This window comes from Mastacembelus armatus, chromosome 19 (assembly GCF_900324485.2).
Source record: "Mastacembelus armatus chromosome 19, fMasArm1.2, whole genome shotgun sequence".
Classification (NCBI taxonomy): domain Eukaryota; kingdom Metazoa; phylum Chordata; class Actinopteri; order Synbranchiformes; family Mastacembelidae; genus Mastacembelus; species Mastacembelus armatus.
In genome coordinates, this window is record NC_046651.1 from 9,160,260 (window position 1) to 9,188,150 (window position 27,891).

General features: G+C 43.2%; 1 protein-coding gene across 1 annotated transcript in view; it reads right to left on the bottom strand.

The window, feature by feature from the left end:
• raraa (retinoic acid receptor, alpha a) overlaps window positions 1-27,891 on the bottom strand; it is a 122,872-nt gene that overhangs the window by 64,406 nt on the left and 30,575 nt on the right. Inside the window, exons 2-3 of the mRNA XM_026315945.2 lie at window positions 22,307-22,414; window positions 1,555-2,297 (exon numbers count right to left, since the gene is read on the bottom strand). Of these exons, the coding sequence (XP_026171730.1) occupies window positions 1,555-1,708 (154 nt within the window). The 5' untranslated portion in view covers window positions 1,709-2,297; window positions 22,307-22,414. The remainder of the gene's footprint in view (window positions 1-1,554; window positions 2,298-22,306; window positions 22,415-27,891) is intronic.

Below are 27,891 nucleotides of genomic sequence, written 5' to 3' on the forward strand. Positions count from 1 at the left end.
CTGACAGGAGATCCAATCTTTGTGAGTGAGGTGGGGTACTGGGTATTGGGGAAGTGGGAGTGACTGGGCTGGGCACTAGCTGTACTTCACTTCCTTCCACTGCCAATGCAAATTTCAGCAGATAGAAAAGTCAATACACTGACCCCCTCTGAACCTTTGCAAGCGAGGCCACGGTTTGCATGGCTGTATGACTGCACCACCAACTCTACTGTACTCCACTTAATTTATTATCTGCTTGTTTGTCTGTGTTGCTGGAATTGTTAGAGAATTTTAAAGCAAGTTTGTACTTCCACCCCACTACATTTTAGAGAGCAAGATTGAATCTATCTCTCACTAGGTATGTATGAAATCTGTATTTCCAATACAAATGAACATGTTTCATGCCTGACAGCCTCCACCTGTAAGTGAATAACCAGCTTTCTGACAGATTGGAGGCAGCAGGTGAAGATGGGGAAAACCCCATCCAGCACCTGAAGAGTCAACACAGGAGCCCCTCAGGGATGTGTGCTCTCACCGCTGCTTTTCTCCCTCTATACCAACAACCACACTGGGGGGACCCCCTCTGTCAAACTCCTGAAGTTTGCAGATGAGATGGTGACGAATGGTGTGGTCAGAACAACCTGGAGCGGAACACACCCAAAACAATAAGGACACAAGGACAGTTTATTCCCTGTGCCATCATGCTTCTTAACAAATAATCCATGTTGGTCTGGGCAACAGATCACAATAAACATCTCTCTCTTTTAAATTCCTTCTGTATCCAACATACTTAGCCAAAGACAAATTGTTCAATTCAGATGATTATAATGAATGAATCAACTTTCACTAATAATTTCTACAGTATAATGTGGTACTGCTGATTTAAAATGAAAATCACAGATTTTTGTTTATAAATCTGTACTCTGTGGAACAGCCTTGATTTCCGTATGAAAAAGTCCTCTCTTTTTCTCAGTTTGCTTTAAATAAGCAACTTTCCTTGTCAGTTTGGAAGCGTTTGATTGATTTTATAAAGGAACTGCAGCATGAAGGTTAGCTACAATGATAACACTGGCAAGATGTATTTTTGGAAGACTTGCCAAATTTGTGTTCCCCAAATAAACAATGCTCCTTTCTGGCTGTCCTGCCTCATTTCCTTGTGATCTACGCTGACATTTCCATGTGCGTGTGCTGATGTGTGTGGGCTTGTAAATTAAGGATGGCGCTGGAGGCAATGTGTGTGCTGTTCTCTGTTTACCAACACACACATCTTTCAAACAGGAACGATCTAAAAAAGATGAGATGAATGCATCTCTGTACCAGCAGACTCGCATGCACAAGAATGTGCTCAGACACACACACACACACACACACACACACACACACACGCACAGTAGGGCAGCAATACATGAAACTGATTCCACAACAGCACTGGTAAAATAGGACAGATGCAAAGGAGTAAATCTTCTAATCCCACTCAACAAATTGACCTGCACAGTAGCCAGAGCACAACACAGGTACAGACCTTTCACTGCTGAACATGAACTAACAAAAAGGGTAAAGTCAGAGTTTACTTACTGGCTGGTGAGGGGGTGCTGTACCCACTGATGGGCAGTCCTGGCAGGGCTGGAGGCGACAGGCTCCCCAACATGTGGGGGAAGAAGTAGGAGTAGTTAGGTATGGGGAAGCCGTTGAGGTGGGGGCCAGGCACCGGGTTGCCTTTCCCAGCCATGATGGCTCAAGTCCACCTCCAGTCACAAACAGACCTCAGTCAAAAAACACCTTAAGATGTAACAGCACCAAATAGGAGTCAGTGTGGATTCCTTTAAGGATTTAATCCCCCATAGGAGTGCTGGATGAGTAGATATTCCAAAGGATTACCAGGTGAAGTCTGTAACAAAAAAAAAACAAACTTCTTGGTCTGGAAACTTCTCCTACTAAGGAAACAAAGATGAAAAAAGACACAGGGCCGAAGTATAAAAGAGGATTGTTGAGTGCTTGATCCTTGATCCTCCGGTATTGCAAAACAAACTGAAAGGCCTTATTTGCGAGAGGCGATGGGTAGGCTGGTAAGTAGTGTGGCCATTCCTTATCTTTAAGATGAAGTAGAAAAAAGACAGGAGGCAAGTTGAGTCAAGAACAGGTGACTCTAATGGCTGCAGTCAGGAGTGCTGATAGTGGTGATATGGGTGATAGTGGTTGTGATGCCTCCTCAAGGGCGCAGATTCACTGTAGCACACTCCTAGGACATGCACAGATCACATGATGCCGAAATGAAGGTCTCCTCAGTTTTGGGCCTCCTCTTTGCAGTCACACAGCCCCTGCCAATGAATAAAAAGAGAGTGAGAGAGAGAGAGGGAGAGAGAGAGAGAGAGAGAAAGAGGGGATCATTTAGTGCTTCAGTGACAAGGTAAAGAGATCGTTTCTCTTTGTACTTATGTGCTTGAGCAAAACAGTTCTTTTCTTTTGACGCTAATTAATGGTAATGTCTCATCTGAAATGTTACAAAAACACCCCATCTGCCTTAATTATCTAATGGAGTGTTAAAGCTGCAAAGAGAGGAGTGGGTGTGTGATGTCTCCTCACAGCTTTGTGTGCTCATACACATACTCATTAACAGTGACAGTCTACAAATACTGTGGGCGATAAGCCAAAACATAAATGAAGAGAGCAACACAAAAGAAAACTTTGCTAATTGCTGCAGTTGCAAAAGTCAGAGGTGAGACCCAAGGCGCCGTTGTGGGCCCACTAGAGATTTCAGTTACAGAGTTTACTTTTAAATTAAGAGCAAGACATGTACAAACAGACCTGCATTCACCACAGAAAGCATGAGCTCACACAAGGGCAGTGATAACTAAACAGCCGGAGAACACAATTATCATAAAATTGTACACTAGCAACATATACATGAGTAGGACAGAATCTATTTCTTCTAAACAGCTTGTCATAACATGAGTGTAACTTTTTGGTGGTAATGCACAGCAGTAAAACTAAGAAGCACTGCAAAAAAAGCAGGAGCAATGTGTCTGTGCATGAGCAGTGTTGCTCAGGAATGTGGCACCTGAGCATCAATCACACCCAGACATCATGGATGAACTCCTGTAAAGCGAGAGGGGTCAAGTCAAACGTGTGTGCGCCTGTTCTCTCTTGTATGGCGTACCATAAAGCATCAGGATATGACAGGTGAGAGGGGCGCAGATGTGGTGGCCACGTACACACAGGTGACAAATTAAAAGAGAAACCAACATTAAGTGTTTCAGTGAAGTGTCTGGCCACCGTGAGCCAGCAAAATAGCTTTATTTAGCTTTAGTACAGACTCCACAAGTCTGAAACCATATTGGAAAGATGAACATCATTCTTACAAAATATTTAGACCCATTTGGTGTTTTAACACTTATCTAAAGGGGTTCAAAATCAATAATAAAACAATAATAAGTAAATACAGAACTTCAAAATAATCACAGGGTCTCTACAACAAGATTCAAAGGCACAGATACACAGAATCCATTACACCTCTCCTGTCCGTCTTTCCTGTCACTGTCCTATGTCTAAAGTCATGAAGTAGACACCTGCACATTCTCAAGAATGTCGGTTTTTCTTTTAACTTGCACACTTGGTGGATTGACTTTTTGCCACTGCAGGAGCACCATTTCGCCATAACCGTCTTAGATTACAGTAGTGCATTCTTTAGTGTAACTGTCAGAAAGCTGTCATCAGCGATTCTAAGGAGGTTCTGAGCTAGTCACTATATACCGACATGTAAAAAAAAAAAAGTGAGTAATTACTTTTCGGAATGAGTAACGATAAGTAAACACATAAGAATGTGCATCTGTGTGGGTGGGTGATTGCCCAGAGTGCAGATAGTGAATGTGGTGACCTGTCTTTTAATCAGGTAGAGAGCTGATTTTATTGGTTTGCCCTTCTATTAGCTGCCTTATTTTTATTGATCCTTGCCAAAGTGCTCTGTAGTCACCCTGTTCCTGTGAACTGGGGTGTGTGGTGGACACGGGTTGTGGGCTGAAGGCTATGCTTATATTAGGGGGAAAGCTTTACTAGCATTTTTTTTTCAAGCCCAAGGGAGTTAAATATAGTTTTATTTGTTTTCAAAGTCCCTCTCTCTCCTTAGCAGCCACCTATTAAACCAAAGGAGAGTTAAGAGTTGAGGGAACATATAATAATATTATTTCTGTTTCTATAATACAGAGTAATACAGAACCATTACCATTATGAAACACGGCCTTGATGCACTCTATGTAAAGCCATATATTTTTTAATGCGACAGCCAGAGGCCACAGACACTGAACTGGGTTTTTCAATGAGGAGCTACAACTCACTGGGACACTGGGAGAGCCCACAGGCTGGAAATGGTCCACTTCCTTCACCATTATCATTACAGCGTCTAGTGTGGGCAGCATAAGAGGCTGTTCTGAATGATAAGCAACATCACACATTGCCGTGCACTTACACTAGCAGGGACTTTGCTGTAGTGCACCCACACCTAATTCTTTTTACTGATACCACAGACAGGGATATTGTAATGACTGCAACATAACCAGATTTTCTTACATTGTGTGAGGGATAGGAACAGACTAGTAAGACCTAAATACCATCAGAGTTTCTACTCAAATGACCAGTGATTCAAAATTAAAAACTGAGAAAGGCCTCTCAACTGTAGGGCAGAATGGCAGGGTTGTTTTGAGACATTAGGCTCTTAGAAGTGTCTCTTATTATGCTGCAGCAAACATTTGGACTGTTAATTGCAAATTCTAATAAGAATTTGTTTAGCAGTTTAGTGCTCCCATTAATTCTTTTCTCGCCTATGAATATTTTTAATACTAATGAATCCTACAAAAAAAAAATCTTGATATAAATGTATGTACAGTATATATTAAAATGAAATCTTTGCATTTCATCAATGAGGCCCAGTGTCTGCAGCTGAGAGCAGGCAAACATTCGGATGCATGTAAACAAAGTCTGATTATTGCAGCTGAAGCGTTTCAAACACATTACACAATCAGAAGTCCTTTGCACTTATCCATGCATACACACACCCACACACACAGATGCACCCACTCACAAGCCACAACAGAGGCTTAACTGAACACCTGTATACTCTCTCACACACACACATACACACACACACACACATTAAAATGAAGCTCGCACATGCAGCACTAAATGAGGAATGAAGACAAAACTGAGAGTCCATATAATCTGATGTGAATAGGTGATGTGACATGCGCAGCACCAATGCTGGGTAAAGCTGAGGATGTGCACTCCACACACTCATTCCCATCAATGTACAACAACCAATCACAGTCCTCACAAACTGCTGTGTGCTATGATCCTACACTGGATTGCATAGCTTGAAATGTACACTACTGTAAACATACAATATTTACAGCTGCAGATGCAGTATGTGTTTATATGAGCATATATATTCAATGCATACAAATGTAAACAAAACGAGACTGTCTGTTACTCCTTATCTTCTCATGCACACAACTTTTGCATGCACGCACACACCCTAATCTCTCTTCCATTCCTCTGCCGGGGTGCGTTCAAATCTCTCAGTGGGTGCCTCCTGCTCCATGATGTATGTGTTCTGTATGATACAGCTGACACACAAGGTCACTGATATGGAGAAGAGGAAAGGGGAGCAGCTGTGTTCAAAGTGGTGTAAGGTTGTTGGTCTTCATTGTGGTATAGATGTGCTAAAGTAGTGTCAAGGACAACAAGACACGTCTCACATCAGCATCCATAAGTACAAACACTGAAGATGATAAAACATGGAAGGCGAACAGCCATAAAATTAACTCACACACTTACACACAGCTATGTGGCTGACTACTGTAGTATCAAGAATGCAGGGATAGAGCACAGACGCCGAGGATTACAGAGTAATTCAATAGTGCAGCCTTTAGACGTGGGCATGGACCCTGATGCCTTAAATAAGGCCCTTAATGTACATCTTTTCAAAGAGCTTCTATTTGTACCATACTCATAGTACACAGGCAAGGTGCTATATGGAGGACAGCTCCTAAGTGAATGTATGGCATCACTTACAGTCGAAGGAAAAACACAGTCTGGGTCATTTGGTCTTAACTCTGTGTTTGGCATGTAACAGGCAGGGACAAGAAGGGTCAGAAGTCGCAGGGCACGACAGAGTGTAATTGGTTGTGACAGCAAACACTGAATTAATAATCAGAAATAGCAGCAAATGGCAGCATGAGGTCGGGGTGGTCGGGCGGACAACACAGCAAACACAGCCACGGGGGAAGGCAAATGCGACGCATGACATACAGACACTGGTGTGTGCATAAACAGACAGACATGTACACAAACGTACGTCCTCAATTGCCTACACATGCACAGTTCAGAAAGGTCAGTGACAGAAAGTAAAAAGAAATGCCAACTGTTGTCAAGAAGCAGGAAAAAAAAAAACACAACAAGCGCAACTGTGATATGACAATAAACACACACACACACACACACACAGATATGATTTTTTAGTGCATTGTAGCTGCACTATACAATACAGAAGTGTAACTCTATGGAGTACAATGAACTGAGCAGTATAGCCCTTAGTCTGATGTAGTTCAGGTTACACCAGCATGAGGTACTGTATATTGGAGCAAATAAACAGTACTGGGTAAATTGTACTATGATACCTGCTACTTTAGGAATGTTGTTTCTCTGCTGAAGGTACGTCACTTACATATGGTCAATGTGTTGCACCTGCTGTTTCCAATGACTGACATGCCGCCTTAATATACACTTAAGCTCGTAATTGTCTTTGTACAAAGCCCTCTCCACGGGGAAGGCTACAGGCCGCTGGCCAGGAGTGGATGTTTTTAGCAGCACAGAGTGGCATAGGTGGACAAATTCGTCTTAAGTGAGACAGGACACAGTAGGAACGAATGTGCTCAGCTGATTGTGTCTATATTGCACATTGGAGAGAATGTGTGTGCATGTACAGTGATGTATATGTGGGAGAAAAGGAAGTGCGTATATATCAAGTTTCTGCGTCAGTCAGTGGGTGGTGTGTGCTCATGCATATAGCCTGTGTGTGCTTATTAATGTGTGGCCCAGTCGTGTTCTAAATCACATTTGCATGTCCTTTTTGTGCCCTGAGGGAGTGTCTTACAGAACACTGTATTTACTGTACATTACCAGCTCTGATGGAATGGCTTTTGCATAAAGATGAGACCACATATGCAGGGAGTTAAAAAAAAGACCTGGCCAAACCAAAGCGGGTGGGGGGGGTGGATGGGTGAGCACTTTCACAACTGGTTCATGGTTGGAGTTTTGTTTTTCTATTGATTCCTCAATTGACAACAGATGATGGAAATCTAACCTTCAGTTATTAGAAGGAATGAACAAAAATAATTTTACTTTTTTATAACTTTACATGAGTTCTCAAAACATATTCTCAGGTCTACTCAGGTCGGGTCTGGATATTCTCAAGTCCCCCTTGAGGTCTGTCTTTTTTGAAAATTAATATAAGCACTCAGCGTTTGGCTTAGATTACTCACAGATCCATCTTGGGTCAGGTCCAAACTTTTGGTTCCTTGAAGACTTGAACTGCACTGAAGTTTGTCAAATGAACAAATTTAAACCAGCAAGCCAAATTGCCACTACGCTGTAACTCATCCACTCTAGCAGATAATTAAGGAATATCCAGAAGCAACTGTTTCCCAACACTTCACTTTTTTGCTGCAGGATTATTATGCAACAGAGATTACATATATCCATGTAGTCTTCAGCTCTTCTACTTTTAGGTGAACGAAAGCCAAGTACTCCTCCCAACTACGCAACTCCCCAGCAATACTTCCACTTGCAGAGCTGAGATAGTCATAATCATAGTAGGCTGTGGCACTGTGAATAGACAGGGCTGGAGTTTGCAGCTACTGCTTGATGACAGCTAAAAAGTGTGGCATGAGAAGGCTAAAGGGTGCTAAGTGCACATCTAGGGCAGTGAGAATCCTCTGCCGTTTTGCCAAGGCCCCCTGTGGAGTGAATCCACTTGTCAGTAAAGGGGGCTTGGTGACATTTCTTCCTCACCTCAGAAAGGTCAACCTTTAATTATCTCAAATGCCACCAAGCAATGCACCTGCAAAAAATAAACCCAGAGATGAGGTGTGTGCGTGTATGTGCGTGTCAAGGGTAAGATGATGGCGTGCTCTCCGTTAAATGAGCACTACTGTGGCTGTCCATGCAGAACTGGACCATCTGCCCACCTGCATGCATGCAGACCCATAAACACACATACACAGCCTAAAAACCTGTCAGATTATGCTACTTATGTTATATGCTATTAACTGAGTGTCTTTATCTGTTAATTATATTTCATATTTTATAGTGAAATTTCTATTTTAAACTTAATATAAGAGCTGCAGGACAATCTCAATTTTCCCCATGGGGGATGAATAAAGTATCTATCTATCTATCTATCTATCTAGATGCAAAGCCACATACTGGATAACTGTGTCAACCAAAACAAAATTACCTGCCATCCTGTCCTTTAAATAAAAAGTAAAGTGCTAAATCCCAGGAACGCTAGCAGCTTCTGGGAATGTCAGTATAAACACAGGCCGCCGACAGAATAGGTAGACAGATTATAGACCTATAGATAGTGTGGATTAAGAGTATGCATCAGTGCCTTTGCTAAATATGGGTCAGCTATGTGACCCAGCTTTCTATTTGTCAGTGTACAAACTTAAGAATGGCCAGTTGGGGAAGTATGGGGGAGTTCTTGTAACGATTCCACATTAGGCAAACCAAATTATTTCCAGGAAAAATGCAGCTGGTATCAAAACTGCAGTGCTTGACATGTGGTGTGTTTGCATTCAAGCTATTCACTGTAGCTATTCAGCTCAGCCAATACTTGCTGGGGGTTTTGGTAACAGGAAAGCTCCCACACCCGCATAAACACATAGCTCCTTACACTTCACACTCAGGCTCACACACACACACACACACACACACACACACACACACACACACACACACACGCACGCACACACACACACACACACACACACACACACACACACACACACACACACACACACACACACATAAAAGCCAACACTGTGCAGAAAGTCCCAGTCGTGCTCAATGGAGGTTGGAAAGACAAAGGGTTATAGATCATAGACGCGGACGGTGTGCGATGTTCTTGTGTTCAGGCTTTTCGGGCATTTTTCTCTCGTTCTGAAAAAACATCACGGGCCGGTCCCTGTTGTTTACACAGCTGGCTCCACGGAAAGGATTGCTTAATATGAAATATGAAGAGAGCAGAGTGGTAAAGAGGGAGAAGCCTGGGAAGAAAAGAGGGAACTGAGCCAAGTGAGGGAGGCCATCGCTGACACTGAGTTAAAGGCTGCTCCGGATTGGAGGACAGAGGAAGTGAGCAATAGAGATAGAGCCAGAGAAACGTGCCGGGAGAGGAGGTGGTAAAAAACTTCAAAGGAAACAATCCAGTAGGGAAGGCGATATGGCAACACCACATCTACGGAAGGGGAGGACAGCACATGCAGAAAGTGCAGGCAGACAACACAAAGACCAAAGAGAGAGCAAACAGAAGATGAAGCCGAATGTCCTGAGGTTTTCTCATGGTGAGGGAGTCATGCCTCCTGCGGTCTGGGGTCTGCAGTGCATGTTATTCTTTCCCATCCTTAACACACTACTTCCACTCGCACAGTCCAGTCTCACCGGCCCTCTGGGCCAATCCCTTGTTCCCTCAGCTCTTTCACTCGCCCCATTTTAAATTTAGAAACAGAAACCCCAGGGATCACATTATGTGTGATTTACAGGATCACAATAAAAAGACGTGATTAACATTTTTGATTATTTGGCCATTTAAATCAAACTATTAAACATATAATAACATATGTAATCCTAGTGGGATAAGAAAACTGGCAAATATTCACAAATTCACTAATACAGAGTTAATCACCTTTTTGTTTAAAAAACTTAAATACTGCCTACTAAAATAATGTTTTTAATGCTGAAACGTAAAAAGCTTCTTCCCATAGCAGTAAACTACAATAATGGACCTTAGTCCTGAATGCAGACACACACTGTTTACTCTTGGCCAATTATCTGAATTGTCAAGCAAGGCTGAACTCATCCCCACACAGTTTGTGTTGAAAAACTGTAGCAGTCCTTTACACAAATGAAGGACAATGCTCACTGTGAATAATGTTTATGTCAATTTGGATAAAATTAGCTAAATCCCATTAAGAGTAAAAGGAACCAGAGGACATTTGCAAATGGAAGATTGAATTAGTAATCATTAAAGGTAGAGAGGCCACTTCCACTTCTCTACTAGCTGGTAACAATAATGCACTGTGTTGTACACAGATAGGGAGCCAAACCCATACGTAAGCACATGAATCAGGTTATGTGTGTGTGTCTCCATGTGTGCTCGTGTATGTGTGTGTATGTGGAAGTGAGGTGGCTCCTTCAGTCCACCTCCAACCCTGTTCCAGTTAGCAGGAGAGCCATTGCACAAATTGGGTCCACATTTTTGAGCAGGCCTTCAACAGACTGCTCACCCCTCATCCGTTGACACACACTCTTGCACGCACACACACATATATTTACAGCCAAAACACTTAAGCTGTCATATTCCATATGCACATATAGGTGCATGCTCATTTAATAAGAAATCTACACCACTCCCTATTCTCATAAAGAAACATAAACACAGATGACTCAAGAGGATGTTTCATTTTTCCTCCAATCAACACACACTTATCAACTGTCTGTGTGTGTGTGTGTGTGTGTGTGTGTGTGTGTGTGTGCGCGCTTGCCTAGAAGGCCATGTCACCTCTGTGCACCTAACCAGGATATCAGGCTAACAATGTTATGCAAAACACTTGAGCACATTTCAATACAGAAGATCCAATGACACGAGAGCGAATGACGCACTAAAGCCCAGGGCCCCTTCCTGTTTATGTCGCCACTCGCCCACTGTAGGATCAAATAAGATCTGACCCTCATAGTGGGTGTACCCTCTCAAAACGGACAGTCTCTGGTTCCTCCCTATAGCCGTACTCACAATACCACCATTTTTAAATATATAACAAACGGCACTGCCTTTAAGAGAAAGACGGCAAATCTGTGCATATGTGGGACAACTACTCCGTGCAGCAGTGTGTGCACATATGAGTGTGTTTACACATTAATCTGAGTGTGCTGCAGTCACTATTGTGGAAGTGTGTGTGTGTGTGTGAAACAAAAAGCTAGTGTGACTCACAGGTTTAAATGTCACTGTATTTCCAAAGGGCTTGTTAGCGTCTTGTTTACACACGGCTAAATACAATTACTTGAATGATCTCCTGGAATGTGCTGGGAACTGTGTGTATTATCTGCATATTCATAGGGCTTCACACTGACAGTGACAGTAAGAAAATGCTCCATTGTATAAGATTTGACGAGCGATTACTCAGCTCATACCACATTACCAAAGCAGGAACTCTAAACAGGCCATGGTCAGACACGTGTGTGACCTATTTGTTTCTGCACGGCCTTAACGTCATCTAGCATCACAACGTTTTTCCAGGTAAGCAGTCAAAATACAGTGTTTGTGTGCATTGGTGGATGAAAGCTTTAATTAACTTAACATAACCAACAACAACAATAATTTGTTCTGCACTAAACTACAAAAACTTAAAAATGCGTTTTAAACACTCATGAAGTCACTTAGTGTTAAGAATGTGTAGTTTCAGTACTGTTGAATAACAGGTGCACCAGTGCCCTTAGGTAAACAAAAAACATGTCAGCGACAGGAGAAAATAAACCAGTCTCAGCAGACTGAAGGAGCTCAGACGTCAGTAATGTTTGTACCCACATGTCAATGTGGGATGAAATTTGCACAGAACCTGGTGTGGCAGTGTGTGATCATCAGCTGACCAGTGTGGACACACATCATGCCACGGCATCACAAAGCACTGCTGCTCACTGCTGTAACAAACACCCCTGAGCAAACTATGTTTCACACTGCATGCCATTCCTCCCCCTGGAGGAGGAAGGGGGGGGCATGCATATTTGCACAGCTCACCACTGGTGCCATCAGTATAACATGCAGGTTAACAGGAGAAGTATGGTGGGCACAGTGAGCTCACTCAGAGAACTTCTGTTCCTCTGTCATATGAAACAATGGAGTGGAGGCAAAGGTTCGTGAGTCAGGGCAGACACTGTGCTCAACATGCTACGACCTCTCTAGGACACACACAGAAAAATAAGTTGTGTTGCTGTATGTTGTGTGTGTGTGAGATTTACAAATGTACAAATTTAAAAAACCAGAATAGCCTTGCAGACGTGTGATTTCCATTTCTAAGCCAGCGAGCAAGAAAAGGAGAGAATATGAAACACTACAAACTAGAATTAAGAGGGAAATGCAAACAAGAGCAAAACTCTGCTTCTATCCACCATCTTTTGACTTGCTCTCATGCAGTCACACTCAAGGAACAAATATTACACACATTCCTTCCTCTCTCTTCCCCTGCCTACTCTCAGAGTCATAAAACTCACATTTAAAAATGCATGGGCTGCATATGCTGCCAGGCCTATCTATTAATGGTGTTATAGTGTAGCTGGCTATAGCTGCTGATGGCAGCCAGGGAATGTTGTTTTCCATTAGGGAAGAGACAGGGAGAAGAGGAGGAGGAAAAAAGATGAGGAATGAGGGGAAAGACAGAATTTACTCATTTTTCTTTTTCCCATGGCACTACAATCTGATGCCTGGGAGTTTGGACATGTGGAAAAAGGACCCCTCCTCTTTCAGCGACTTCAGAATGTATGGGTATAAATGTATAAATGTGTATATGTGTGCATTTGCAGTTTTCTTTGTATGAGCCTGTGGCTGAAACAGAAAGTAATTGATTTGAGTGTTTCTGGGAGATTTTCCCCCGTGTCCTTAGGCGCTCACCAGATGACTATTGATTGGTTAATTGACTGATTGGCATCTGGCCGACAGTTAGTCAACAACATCATCACTCTTCATATGGATTCAGGCGTTTACACCCCACCTGCACTCTCCACCTGTCTCGCTTCTTCTTTGCGACATTTAAATACTGTCACTGTACATTTCCAAGACAAACCGGAATTTGTCCTTCCACCTCTTAATGATCAGCGATAATCCACTTTAATGAACTTACATAATGCTCACACATACACGCTCACACAAACATACACACACCTTGGTGTGTATCTTTTCTAACTTCTAACTTCTAGCGTTTTCTAAATGTTTTCACTTCCATCTTTCCACAGAGGCTGCCTGCCAATTTGTGCTAGCTTCCACTCTGGCCATTAGACATAATGGAGTCACAACCAAAAAAAACAAAAAACGCTATACAACTAAAAATAAAATGTCATTATTAACCATGAAAACCAAAAATGGATTTATCTGACTGTTTTCATTTAACTGTGCAACCCTGCCCACCTAAGCATCCTTGTGGAAGACACTAAACATCAACCTGCACTTGATAGCATCTGGTTAATGTCTTTGAATTAAAATGTAAATGAGCTTTCGATGGCTTGGATGAGACTGCAACATGCCAGTGTGCATTTCTTCATGATGGTATTTTTTTTCCCTTTCCTCAGCCCCACCTCTTCGTGCATGTATAAGTCAAATATAGACTATGAAAACTAATGAGCTAGCACCTAAAGCAGTGGTGACACATAGGAACAAGGCTCCTGTCCCCTTAATGGACTATATAGACAATGTCTTCGGTATTTCAATTAACAGACAATGAGATGAAATAAAATAACGTCATATACAGGAAGAGTTCAGTGACATGTGAGAATGAAGCGGTAACGACAGCATCTATCCCCTTAATGGACCACCCTGGTTGAGCATAGACAATCAGAGTTAATAGGAAATGTAAAATTATGATGTAGGGCCTATCTAAAGGGGTGAGTGACACCTGGGAGTGAAGCTGATACATCTTAATGCACTGCTGCCACCAGGATGAATCAGCTCCAGATACAGGGGGTGGAAACCATTTGAAGGCCGCTAATAGCAGCCAATGTCAGTGTCGCATTAACCTTCAGAACAGCCAGGGGACTCTGCTAGCCCTGCTGACCTCTCTTTTTCACAACACACACGCACACACACAATCCCCGTTATGTCCAAATATATGACTGAAGGGTGATTGTGTGTGTGTTTGTGGATGTCTACCACCCTTCCTGTGTCTTATGAGCACCATCAGTAGGATTAAATCAGTCCATCACAGGCTGCTATAACACTATATAGGCTGTCTGAGCTGAAGTGAAATCACCTAACACTTTCCTGTTGCCCCCAGGGTCAGGGCCCATGTGGACCAGTAATAGCACTCCATAAGCTAATTCTGTGTACACAGATGTGCACACGCGCGTACACGGGTGTTCAACAGAACAAAACAAGCTACAGTTTTTGTGTATATGTAAATTTGTCAAAATACTAAATTGTCTAATCTACTAAAACAGGTAAAAATCCAAATGGTGTTAACCTCTTCCTAAGAAATTTCTGAATTGAACAACATATTTACTACCTGCCTATTTATTTATTTAAATATACTGCATATAGTGCTTGGCATTCTCCAACAACGTCCTGCTACTCATACAGCATATGGGAAATATATTCGACAAATTCAGTCCTTGTAGTACAAACTGCTAAAATGGCAAACAAATGGAATCAATGTTGACCCTGGCATTTTGTAAACAGAGCAAGAAGCATAACTTTAGTGAAAGATGGTTGTCGTTTGCAGTTTGGCCTGACTGACAACAAGAATTGTGTGTTAAGGCATGACTAGGCAAGCCAATGCCCATGTGTTTTCAGTCAAGTTTCACTGACAGGAGGAGAGAGCGAACATGAAAGACAAAGTGAGAGAGGCCTAGAGAAAGAGACAAAGAAACGGAGCAGGGAAACAAAGAAGCATTTTTAATATAAAATTGTTGGATGGATCCCTGGGAACGAGCGAAAGAGCGATCAAACGCAGCACTGACCTAATTTTCTACCACCCATCGCAGGGAAGCAGAGAAAAGTGATCCAATGAGATCCAAAACTGGAGAGAGCGACTGAGATCGAAGAGGACAAGGTTCTCTGTCTGCATGGAGGAGGTTGGGCATAAGCAGAGTGGACATGTCACAATAATATAACCATTTAAAAGTCCATTTAAAACCGGATGAAAATGACATCTTTCGTTATCCCATCACCTCATGGAGAGGAAAGTATATTGTGACAAACTGCATTTTTCCTGTGGACAGCTCTGTGATAGGAAATAGGATGTGGTAAACAAAGCAGATGTGAACTTTAAAGCGGTAACACATTCTCATATCATTTGTTCTTAAAAGGTTCAGTTGTAACAGAATCATTGTTGGTGAATTAAATGCACTGACAATCGCTGTGGTTAAGGTTTGCTTAGATTTAGGCTCAAATAAAACTTGGTTAGTGACAGAGACAGATCGTTGGGTTACAGTAATAAATGGAAACAGAAGAACAGTCTCTTGTGTCAAAGTCCCCTCGATTCGTTGTCCCATTCATCCACCCAGACATGATGGTCATAATTACTATGTATTCAATAGGGCTTTGTTATTTCAACGTAAACAAATGTTGTGTTTGGGTGTTTGCTAAAAGGGCTGATGCTGTTTTTCTTGAAGGACAGTCACTTTAAACCAGTCAGGCCTGCATGTCCATTGCACCTGTACGCCGTCACCAACCCCTATGGCCCATGGACAGACCAAATTGCCAACCCCCGTTTCCTACTTTCCCATCTGGCAGCGCAAAAAGCTTTTAAAGGGCTAACATTTGCGCTTGGGTGGCCGGAACATTGTGTGCAGCACTGTCTTCTGCCAGTCTCTGCTTCCCAGTCCACTCTGTGCTACTGTGACTGGACTGGAGGGATATATTTAGAAAACCACTGAATATACATCACATCCCCAAACGTGTGTAATCATACTATGGTGGATGTGCTAAAAGCCTTAAGTTGAGAAAGCACATCACTGGAGGAAACAGACTGAGACACATAAGCACCGTTCAGCGAGTCCTGAGAACATGAAGCTTATAAGCTGAGTGGGAGGAGTAGATAAAAAAGACATGCATAAAAACTCAGCACATGAAGAAGCAAGATTGAGAAAGAAGAGACAATCATAAGAAGCTGGATTTCTGTTAAGTCAAGAGATGACAAGGAAGGATGCAAATGAAGCTGCTGATTGAGAGTATATGGTTTTGCTGGTGGAGGGTGTGGTGGTGGTGGCTCAGGCTGGAGCCTCAGTTATTTTGACGGCGTGTGGTATTGGCAGTTCTGAAGGTTCAAGCTGGCCATGGCGATGATAGATGAAAGACTGAACTTTAATCAGAATGGTGCCTGGAGCATTTTCAGGGAGGTAAACAGGTTAATCAGTCAAGCCCTCCTTCCATCCTCCCTCTCATTCTCCCTACTCTTTCGTCGGCACATGACCACTTCTGACACTGGCATGCCATTCGTCTCTTTCCCATCAGCACCTCACCCTGCTCCTTCCCTCCTCCACCATACGCCCCTCATTTTTTTCAGCCTGCGTCGCATCTCGGCAACCAGTCAGGGAAACCGGCAAACCCCCTCCCCTGCACACCATACTATCAGGCATATCCCACTATTATGTGAAGGAGAACTTGAACATCAAAGCGCTCTGTCAGCCCATTTAATATCTCACAGCATCATCCACTATAAAACTATGGGGTGGGAGGAAATCATTCAGCAAACAGGCTATTTGTATGCTCTTGATTTCTTGCATTATTGCCCCTCCACTAGCCTGTATCATAGGAGGTAGATAATCTATGATCCGATCTCTCCATATCTTTGAAAAACATTCCAACAAACCATACTGGAATCAAAATCCAGTGTGTTAAAGGCACGAGAGAAAACAGTAGTGGGAGCAGCCAAGCATTATCCATTGTTCTTACTGTCCCATGGGTTTATTTATTAAAATGCCCTTGTCTTACTGGCACTCAAAGAAACAGTTAGGCGTATTGGCCTACATAATAACTTGTGCAATATGCTGAACGGAGCCAAATTACTGTACGACTGACCACCAGTCAGACACTTTAAACAAGCTACGGCTGTAAAAAAGGAAACCAGGACCTAAGAATTCCCACGAGTTTATGGTCCAAGCCACATTCCATGTTTCCATCATCCATCTCATACATACAAACCTCCCTCTTTCTCTCTCCCCAAGAAAAATAAACAATCAACTCTAACAAACCACTCTGGCCAGCTGAGTGTGAACCTTACAAAGCCTTAACAGCTCCTGTGGAAAGAGGCCACATCCAATCTGAAATTACCCACACCAGCTCTTCAACCGCACTGCATTCAGGCAGTTTTTTGGGACTCCAAAAAGGGAGGAAAAATTACATTGTGTTGTCCGGGACTTCAACCACAGCCTTTGGTGAGGAATCAACAAGGGTCACCTCTCGCCAACATAAACTTCACAGACAGTTGCTGCTCATTTATGGGATCGGCTGCCTGACTCTTCTGCATCGTTGTTGTTGTTGAGCATCAAACTGGTAACTCGCTTCTTTTCTCTTTTACCTCGGTTAGAGTCCAGATTCATTTTGGAATAAAAGCTCTTCTTGTTCAGATTTGTCCAGGATGTTGCAAAAGGACACGGGTTGCGCAATATTAGTTAGGAAACATGCTTTACAGGGGGCCTTTAAGGGGACAGTGTACGCATTTAATGTTGGGAACTCTCCAAATGTACTGGCACTATTACCTCCTCCTACCACTCTGCTTTTGTTCCAGAAAGAGGATGTGAGCATCTGTGCTGTAGTTTCAACTGTATATACAGGCACCTCCGAGGGAGAAAGATGCTAATGAAGCTATTAATGATAGATCGGTGCATAACTTAAGGTGGCAGTGAGAGAGGTGGAGGACAGGTTCAGCAGCAACACCACAAATAGAGAGCAGTGTGGGAGTTAAGAGAAAGGGGGACTGAAAAGTGCCGGAAGACGGTCGCTCTGCTGTTGGGGAATGGGAGCTGGACAACTGGCTGACACACATACACACCCACACATATGTATGCACACAGGAAAACGATGACTTCATGAGCCAAAACACATGAGTTCATCCACACACACACACACACACTCATATTTACAAATGTATGTATACAGCACATGCATACACACACACCATAAGCTTAACTCCTAGAGGACTAGAAATCCCATGTGAGTTTTTCCCATTTTCATCAGCTCTCAGGGGAAATATCAAATGCTACATATGCTACATGTAGTCGCCCCCCTCCCACAACACTCCACTAGCTGCCTCTTATGTTCTCCCCAAGGACAATGTCCACTTCCCTTCATTCGGTATTCATAAGTGTTTTTCCCTGTATTTGTCTCTCTCTCTCTCTCTTAAAAGAGAGGTGGTCAGAGGAAGTTGGAAATTCAGTAAAGACAAAATCATTTATTAATATATAACTTATGAAATCTCAGTTTCCTGTTCCCCATACACAAAGTCACAAACACCCGCACAAGCAGAAATTATTTTGTCATCTTTGTCGACTTTACTGTGAGAGTGAGTATCTTGATGGACAATGTCACTTTATTTTTTTATAGATTGGGTTTCAGCTGAACATACCAAAATAATGCATTCATTTACAAAATACATTTAAACCTAAAACAGGTAACTGCAACTCACTATGACTAAACTGGAATTCGCTTGATATTACTTACTGGAAAATCCAATCTTGCAAAACATTCTGAAAAATACATGGCAAGACACTGAGTTTGCCAGTGGGAAAAGGTGTTGGACGCCGACACACATTCGCCATATCCTGAAAAGTGGCCTGGAAATCTCCATGGTCTAATAATGCATGGCAGACGGAGCCTGACAGAGTGGCAGCCCAGCTGAAAGTGATTTGGGGTGTTGGGGAAAAAAAAGAGCAGGGGGGATACCAGGAGAGAGAGAAACTGAGAGAGGAAAAGAGGAATAGAGGGAAAGAGAGATGGGAGTAATGGGAGACGGTCATCAGCCTTGTCCTCCCATCTCTCCATAGATCTAGATGAATTTGTCCTGATGACACAGGAGCAGCTCCCAACAACTCCCAACCCATCTGCACAAAAACACAAACACACACACATACACACCTCCTACAGGCAAGGCCGAGAAAATGGAAGGAGGGAGGGAGCAAATCAGGGTGTGAGCAAAAGCAAATAACCTACTAAATGGAGTTAAGTAAGGAGAGAAACTTACTCCAGAGAACCTAAAAAATAAATATATAAAAGAGTGAAAGAGAGAAAAAAAGACAGCAAATGAGGGCCAAATCAATTTTGGTAAAGAGGCAGCATGAGGGGTAGGCATGAAAACAGAAGAGAGGCATGAAAAGGCAAAAGAGCAAGGAGAGAGAAAATGAGGTACAGCTTGAAAGAGAAAGTGAGAGAGATAAAGACTGGAAAGACGGGAAGAAAAAAGAGGATGTGACAGACGGAGACAGAGAAAGACACCTTGGCAAAAAGATTGAGGGAATAGGAAAAAACGAACAGGATGAGAGAAATAGAGAGAGAAATGCAGAGAACGAATGAAGATAGATAGAGTGAGGGAAGATGAGAAGATTTCTTGTTTTCCTCCATCTCAATTTGCACAAAACTTTCATTACAACCAATTTGGGCCGGGAGCCGTAGGCTGGACCATTAGGCGAGCCGAGCATCAATCAGCCTAATCTTCCTCCCAGGCCGCTAAATTACAGCACCCAGTTGCTTATTAAAATTTGTCGCCCATCTCCCAACACCCAGCTCTGCTGGAGATTAGACAGAGGCCCCTAGACAAATCTGTTCCAGAGAAGGAGAAGAAGAAGAGGTGAGGGAGAGAATGAGGGGGATGAGGGGGGGAAGGAAGTACAGGGACAGGAGGAGGGGCAAAAAGAGAAATGTGCTTGCTGAGAAAGAGCAGGATCAGAGTGGGGGGGGGGGATCATCTGTTTTGATTTATATACTCCTGTAGATATGGTATGCACTTGCACATACACACACACACGCACACACACTCCCTCACCCTCTCTGTATTTTAGTCTCTCTTCACACTCTCATACATCCCGATACATCTCTTACACACCCGAGGCCACATGCCCACATCCCCCCAAATGCAGTTTTCCATTCCCTTCAACACCCCCAACACACACATCAGTAGAGCGAATGCGAGGTTTGTGACGCCTCCCACTGCACACTCAATCAAACCGGCGGCCAGATAAGACGCATGATGAATGGCGTAATTGAAGGCGGCGGCAGGGTAATGCTGCATCACTGTGGGTTTGGTGGGGAAGAGAAGAAGAGTGGCGAGTGGGTGATTAGCCTGTAGGATTTATTGTTATTGCCTGTCTTATTAAAAAATACTAAGACTGTCTCCCTCAGCTACTGTAGCACACCTCCAGTGTCAGAGGCATATAGGCCCTACACCTTTGGATGGCTGAGCACACAGCAGGGTTGCACTATATGGATTCAGGTTGGATTTGAAGTCTGCTAATGTTGCAGAAATCCAGTCCAGCTGAACATGGAGGTTGGAGGGGGGGAAACACGTACAAACTCAGATCACATGTACAAACTCATGAAAAAACCCACTTCTGTTCACTCTCAAGAGATTTCTCTCTCAAGGGATTTCTCTCTCCTTCTTTCACCTCGTCCTTAGAAGCTGGGTGGTGCTTTTTTTTTTTTCGGCTCACAAAAAGCATCAAAAAGCATTTCAGAGAAAAAGAGAATACTGCACAGAGTGACAAGGGTGAGTGTTTGCCTGTAGGTCAGTGGGTAAAAAAGGGAAAGGAGACAGTTCTACTTCAGGCATTGTGCACTCAACAGATCAAACATATCTAAAGCTAGCGAAGGTCCTTGACAGGAGCAAGGTAGATGGTGTAGTTAGCTAGACCGACACCAATCACTCCCTGACAACAAGCCTCTGTTGGCCTTCTGCTGCAAGAGCAAGTGCATAGGGTTTCTCCTCTGACTGTCCACGCCATGTGATGCCTCTGATTCGCCTCATTTTACTGTTCGCTGGGGTCTAATCTGTCTTAATGGATCCTGACTTGTGGCAGATGAGGAGATGATTTCAATTAGGGAGGCTCAGGCCGTAGCTGTTTTTATTAAGAGATACTGTAGCACCAATTATTAGCAAAGTGAGGTGGAAAATCAATGTTAATGTTTAAGCTCCTCTTCTGAAAAAAATATTCAATTTTAAAATGGTCGTGATTAGTCTTTCAACAATTAAGGGGAGACTGGTGTAGACAGGGGGCTACATCGGCCATGCTGCACAAAACAGTGCAACTGATGACACCTAAAACTGTTGTCTGCTTGACTAGCTGACAGAATTGAGCAGCAACAATTCTGATCACCAGTGATCATTCAAATCAGGCAAATCTTCAAGCAAAAATACCAGTGTAAAAATGTGTTGATTTTCTCCGCTGTGTATTATTGTATATGAAATATCTTCTGGTTTTGGGCTGGTGGTTGAATAACAACTCTTTTGAAGAAATTATTCTGGGGTCTGGGAAGTTGCATTGGGCATTTTTGCTATTTTCTCACATCAAATGTAAAATCATTAATAGCAGCTACTGTTTACTTTTGGGAAGAATACGCCAAAATACTGAATACAAACTATAATTTCTAAATGGTTCTGACTAACATGGGCAAGAAGACTACTGGTGCTTTCCAAGGTTAAAATGGATGAAGCGCCCGTCTTTCTCTGCTCAGCTGAGAGAGCAGAAAACCTTTTCTACCACATGCTTAAAAACAGATTAACTAAGAATATATACAGCACATGCAAGCATGCACTTAGGCCTCACATATTATGACTACAGGAGAGACACAATACAATGAAACCTCATACAAATCCAAGAATTCAGTTACCACAGACAAACACTCATTCACACACACACACACACACACACACACATTGCTGCACACCCCATTTAACCAAACCGGTGAAAGTACAGCAATCACAAGCAGTGTGGTTATACAAAGCGTGTCCACTGTCAACACATACTGACACGGTAACCAGCACAGGGAAAACCACATGTGCACAAACTCAGCCAACTGTGGTCTCAGACAAAGCCCATCCAGCTGCTATATTAAGACAAGAAACCTACAGTAGCAGTTGCTTTGTCTGCAAGTTTAATTAGCATAGCACCTAGAGTATTCAAAGATAGCAGGGTTGGCAGTGGCAAGGAGATGTGCAAGGAGATGTGAGCCAGAACGCTTCGGCCCCTTCGTGTTATTTTAAAGATGAGTTTGATTCTGTGATCTGTTGCTGTAGATTTAGGGCTAAAAAAAAACAAAAAACGATTTCAGTTCAGGATCTGTTGCTGTGTAAAGTGTATCTACCTCTGCTGGTCACTGCACCGACTGAGTGGCGTTCTGCTCTGTCAACTTGGCTTCCGGCTTCCGGCTGGTGGACTGCCCCAGCGTCGACTGCTCGGACGAGCCCTTGGTCTGGTGCATGGACAGAAAACATAGAGGGACAGATGGAGCGAGGAGGAGAGTGGAAATAAATAGTGTAAAAACAGAGAGCAAAGTGTGAAATGTAAGGAAGGAGAGAGGAATGGAGGGGAGAGAGAACAGGAAAAACATTAGCTTAAATGAAAGTTTATTAGCTGTATCAGTCAGTCAGTATAGTGGGGTGGGGGTTTTGCCCCAGGCCCTCTACCCTTCCTCTCTATCTCACCCCCCTCATCCTCTCCTGCTTGTGTGTGTTTGAGAAAGGAGGGGTTTGGGGGTTGGCAGGTGTGGGGGGGCAGGCTTGACGGGAAGACATTAGATTGTTGGCGTGTTGCCTGTACACCAGCCAGTAATTGGCTTGGGTAATGGTCATGTCCAGACAAATGGTGTAGGCCCTAACCGTGTTATGAGCAGCCAACTGCTCCGCCTGTATTCACAGCATAAGAGCCAGTGCTCCTCATCTACTAAACGGCTGCAGAGTATGTGCGTTTGTGTACAAGACCCACAAAAAACTGTTTATTGTTGTTTTTGTTTTTTTTTTTTCATGACTCTGAGCCCATGTGTTCTGCATGACCTGGACATGTGATTCATGGCTTGCTTGCATCTTATGTGGGAGACTGCGGCGTGATAAGGAGGAAAAAGATGGCAGCACAAGACCTGCTCACCTCGAGGGACAAACCGACATCTGCCGGTGTCCTCTAAACAAGTGACAGATAGGAGACGTGGAGGAAGGAAAAAAGAAAGAAAGAGAAGGAGGAGGAGGAGGGGGACGACAAGCGAGAGGGAGTAAGAGGATGAGTTTCATTTTTCATCCGTCCCTCCCTCTGCTCTGCATCACTTCGCCTTCTGTCTGACGGCAAGCTGAGCCACTAATGTCCATTGTGTCTGGATGGGCTACAAACGCATGTGTCTTCGTGCATGTGTGTAGTTATCTGTGCTTCTGTTGATGTTATACAAGTGAGAATGAAACATATATGCCTCTACAGTAAATATGTAAGCTAAATAACAGGCATCTGCTTGTGTGTGTGTGTGTGTGTGTGTGTGTGTGTGTGTGTATGTGTGTGTGTGTGTTGTGGCAGCCCCTCAGCCATCCAGCTATCATCTCCCGCCAGACAGGCCCCACCAAGCCGACCCAGCTGGATAATGAGATCCATTATGATTTACGTGCCAAGAGGACAGCCAGACAGAACAAAGACATGTACACACACACACACACACACACACACACACATATTCTTGGGTGTACATATCAGTGTGTGTGTGTGCATACACTCTCTGTCTCTTATTGTATGTGCTGATGTGCGCTGACTGTTTCAAATTTCAGTTTTTTTCCAGAATTTTTTTCTGTGTGTGTGTCTTAGATACGTTAGCTAGATGCCTTAGGGTATCCTGCAGTGAAATCTCTCTCTCTCTCTCGCTCTCTCTTTCTCTCTCTTTCTCTCTCTCTCTCTCTCTGCCCTGGTGACTTGCAGGCAGAAAGTGAAAAGTGAAATGTGAAGATTACAACTATGTGCTGCATCAAAAAAAAAAAGACCACACAACCTCACCTTGATTGATCAGTGCCTCTACAGCACAGTGGTGCTAGCCAGGGATTTGTTCCAAGTTATTTGTGTATATGTGCAAGTGTGTACTGGGATTTGTTAGTGGAGAGCTGAAGCAACTGTCAAACACATTTTGGAAAAGAAGCAGGCTGTTGCTTCATTTCACTTTTTTTGGAACGGGCTGTGTGAGCTGAGCGGAGGAGGAGGATATCAGGCAGGACAGTTCAGGACAGGTAGGAGCCCCAGGTGTCAGCTTCACTCTCTCACTGCAAATGATTTTACATCAGGGTTGATGATAGTTTGTTACTTATAAGTTAGTCAGCAGGAGCACTATACATATAAATATTATGATCTAAAAAATGGAAATGGTATTATGATACACTGTATAAAAAAGAAGTAGCATCCAGTGTGAAGTGTGTGACAACGAAGTTTGGTTGACTTAATAAGCTGCAGGTACTGATGTTCTGCAGCCTTTGGAATTCCAGCTGTTCTCTGCAAGCGTTTAGTCATTGTGGCTACTGCTCTTCTTGCTAATGAACTGCTTCTGTTTTTCAAAAAACAAAACCCACTTGTGCAGATGAAAATATGAAACACATCACTTGGACTGTCCCATAGAAAAACCTTTGATAGAACAGACGTCAGCTTAAATGAGGAGTTTCTAAACTGACTCATCGTGGTTTCATATAAAACACAAAGAGAAAAGCAAACCAAATGAGCAGGGACACAGATAACTTTTACTTGAATAATTGTTTAAGTTGTCAAATATCACACAACAGCAAAAATGGCCATCGGAATTTCTCAGAGCTCAAAGGTGCAAAACTGCAAAATGGACACATGCAGCGAAAATACAAAGCAACTTGGCATCCATGTTCAAAAATGTGCAAAATATGTCGTATTTACTGTTCTAATCCCTCCAAAATTGCACACACACAGACACCCACACAGACACACACACAACACACACACAGAGTGCAGCTCTGCCCACTCCCTGTGTGCAGGACTCAGAACACAATAACAGGATTCACTGCTGTTCCTGCTTTATGAAGTATTATAGAGACGCCAGCTCAATTAGTAGCACTGAGATCCAGACTAGGGTGAGATGAAGAGAGATTAAAGAAGAAAAACACACTGGGACATTGATGGCAGAAGCAGGGAGGAAGAGAGCTGAAGACAAGAGGCCACAGTGCAGAAATGGGGAATGATGGACTATGCGTATATCTTGTAAAGCAAATGGGTAATGACAAGAAAGAACAGGTGAAGAGGGGAAATGAGCAATGAAGTATGAAGACAATGGGAAAGAAACATAATGGATGTGACTGGTAGAACAGTAGATTTAGCGGAGAGAAGAGCCAGACCAGAAAAGACAGAAAGATTCATGTCATCCAGACACAGAGCCAGGACTGTCATGACCTCGCTGATCTACCTGCCATTGCACTGCCTTTGTATACACACTTACACAAACACACACAATCCTATGTGGTATGTATTTCCATCATCAAATGTGATCACCGCTACTGTCCGCGAGCCAACATTCAGTCAACTGTGATAACCCCAGTGGGAAGGTGCACACACACACACACACACACACACACACACACACACAGATGCGCGTTGTGCAACAATTTTTACAACCAACTATTGAACCTTTTGACCACAACACACACACACACACACACGGAGCGAGCGGAGTCATCAGCGGATCTGACATGCCTGGTTAAATTAAAAGGTCAAATAAATTAAATGAACAAAGTGAATGAGCCTGCAGCTGAATGGTGCAGCGGCTCAGAGGACGAGCTCTAGAGGGTTGTCTCTCAGAAAATGAGAGTCACCATAATTATGTATTATTTAAATTAAAAGATAATTCTGGTTTATTAGAGCATGGTTCTTATTTTTATAGTTTTGGCTCCCATAATGAGAACATTGACTCACAAAGTTAATTGCTAAGATTTAGGAACGTGGCTACGTCATTAAAAAAAAAAGAAAGACAGGAAATAAAAAACGCTGCAGATGGTAAAGTTAATACCCAAACGGACCAAGCGGCCATGACAGTTTCAGTTTCTGAAAAGCAAAAATCAGGTTCCTTGTTTCTTGGCCCATCTGATGTCCTGCATCTCCACAAACTATTTGGTGAGTATATTGTTATCATAACTGACCGACACTATCAGAATAAGACCACAGTTGTGAATGAATACATATTAACTTTTCATCGAAGGTAAGTTCTTAAATGAATGAGTCGATTAAGTTATTGATTGAGTTTTGGGATTTTCTACCATAATCACTGGCAGCAGAAACAAGACATTTTGTTTTCGATACAGGTTCAAATTCACACCAAAATCATCCGCTCTAGAGTCCTCAAGGTCACACAGCCAGGCCAAGATTAAGATGTTCAATATGACTATTATAATGGGTATTTTCAATTTGATGCCACAGTGACAGACTGTAAAGCACCTCGAATGCCTTTTAATGGAGCTTTTATCCTGAGAGGCTGTTTGTAGTGTGGGTTGGCCCTGCAGCAAGCGAACCTCTCACCATGCAGATATTATCACCATTCTCAGCGCATTTACTGACAAATTTTTGTGGCTGCAATAAAATTCCCATCAATGCAGACAAAGTGTTCATCTTCTCCATGGTTAGCCACTCTTGGAACTATTTCGACTTCTAAGCTGGTATGTGTGTAGCCTGTGTGGGAGCTGAACCCACAACCCCACTGTTGTGGTATCTCCCATGCTCCAACTGCCTTGGCAATCAGCACCAGCGTCAAAACCCAAAACACATGCTGTAACCAAAATAATCCCCTATAATTGAGCACCAACAAAACAAAACTGTGCCTCAGATCTCGCTTTGACAAAAAAACTAACATCAATGTTTCTTCAACAAACCAAACTCATGCGACGCCACCACCCCCCACCTCTCCGATCCCTTCTTCACATCTCAATCCTCCTTAAGAAAACAGCTCCTCGCTCGCTGTGGTGCCAGCCCTAATCACTTCCCTCAGCACCAGGTGGTTTTCATTGACTGGGGCCCGGCTCCTCCACTCTGCAGGACACTTCGCCAGAGGAAATTGGCTCGTCTACACGCATTAATTGCTCGTGAGCTCTATCGAAGTTGGAGTCGTGTGGGCCCGCCAAAGCCTGTGTTGGCCCTTGTTCAGGCTCTTTGAGCAGCCAGGTTCGCTGTACGGAAACAGCTGCTGCAGTGCGCGCTGCACCATCCAAAGGAACAATTAGAAACACCCCTTTCCTATTACTCCCCACCACTAACCACCATTGTGTGGAATTAGTGGCAGTATATGGAATAAGTGGATTCTAATTCATGCCCTCTTTTCAATGGCTGCGGCTGCTGCAGTGGCTTCCCTCTGCTAATGAAGAGGATAAAAGAGAAGTGTTAATCAAACTAAGCGTCTCATCTATGGAAATAAGAGGAGGGGGGGGGGCAAAGTTGCAAACTACTACTACTACTATTTTGGGTGAATGTGGGTACATGTGCGTGGCACAGGATGTGACTTTGTATGCATCTGTTGTTCTATTGTGTTACTGAATGTAATTTTTCATTAACTGATCATCGGTTTAAACAAAAAATTAAATAAAACAGGAATGCAGGAAATGATGTGTTTACTTGGCTCTTGTCTTCTAATTGCTTAGCCTCAGTCCAGAGGGATGAATGCCCCACTCTGGGCTAATCCCTCTCCTCTAGCAGCCTTTCATCCCTCCCAGGCTCCCTCATCTTGGACCACAGTGCTAACCAGCAGGGTCTGATTAGATTTAAATGTCAAGAGAGATAGGACAATACAGTTATCTTCCAAATTATGGCCCATTAAAGGGCTTAAGCAGTGTGCCTCCTCCTCAACTAACTAATCACCAACCAGATTCATCATCTCACAGACTAGGGCATAATTTGGGGAGGGCGGTGGTTTCCCTTCCTTCTCTCCTT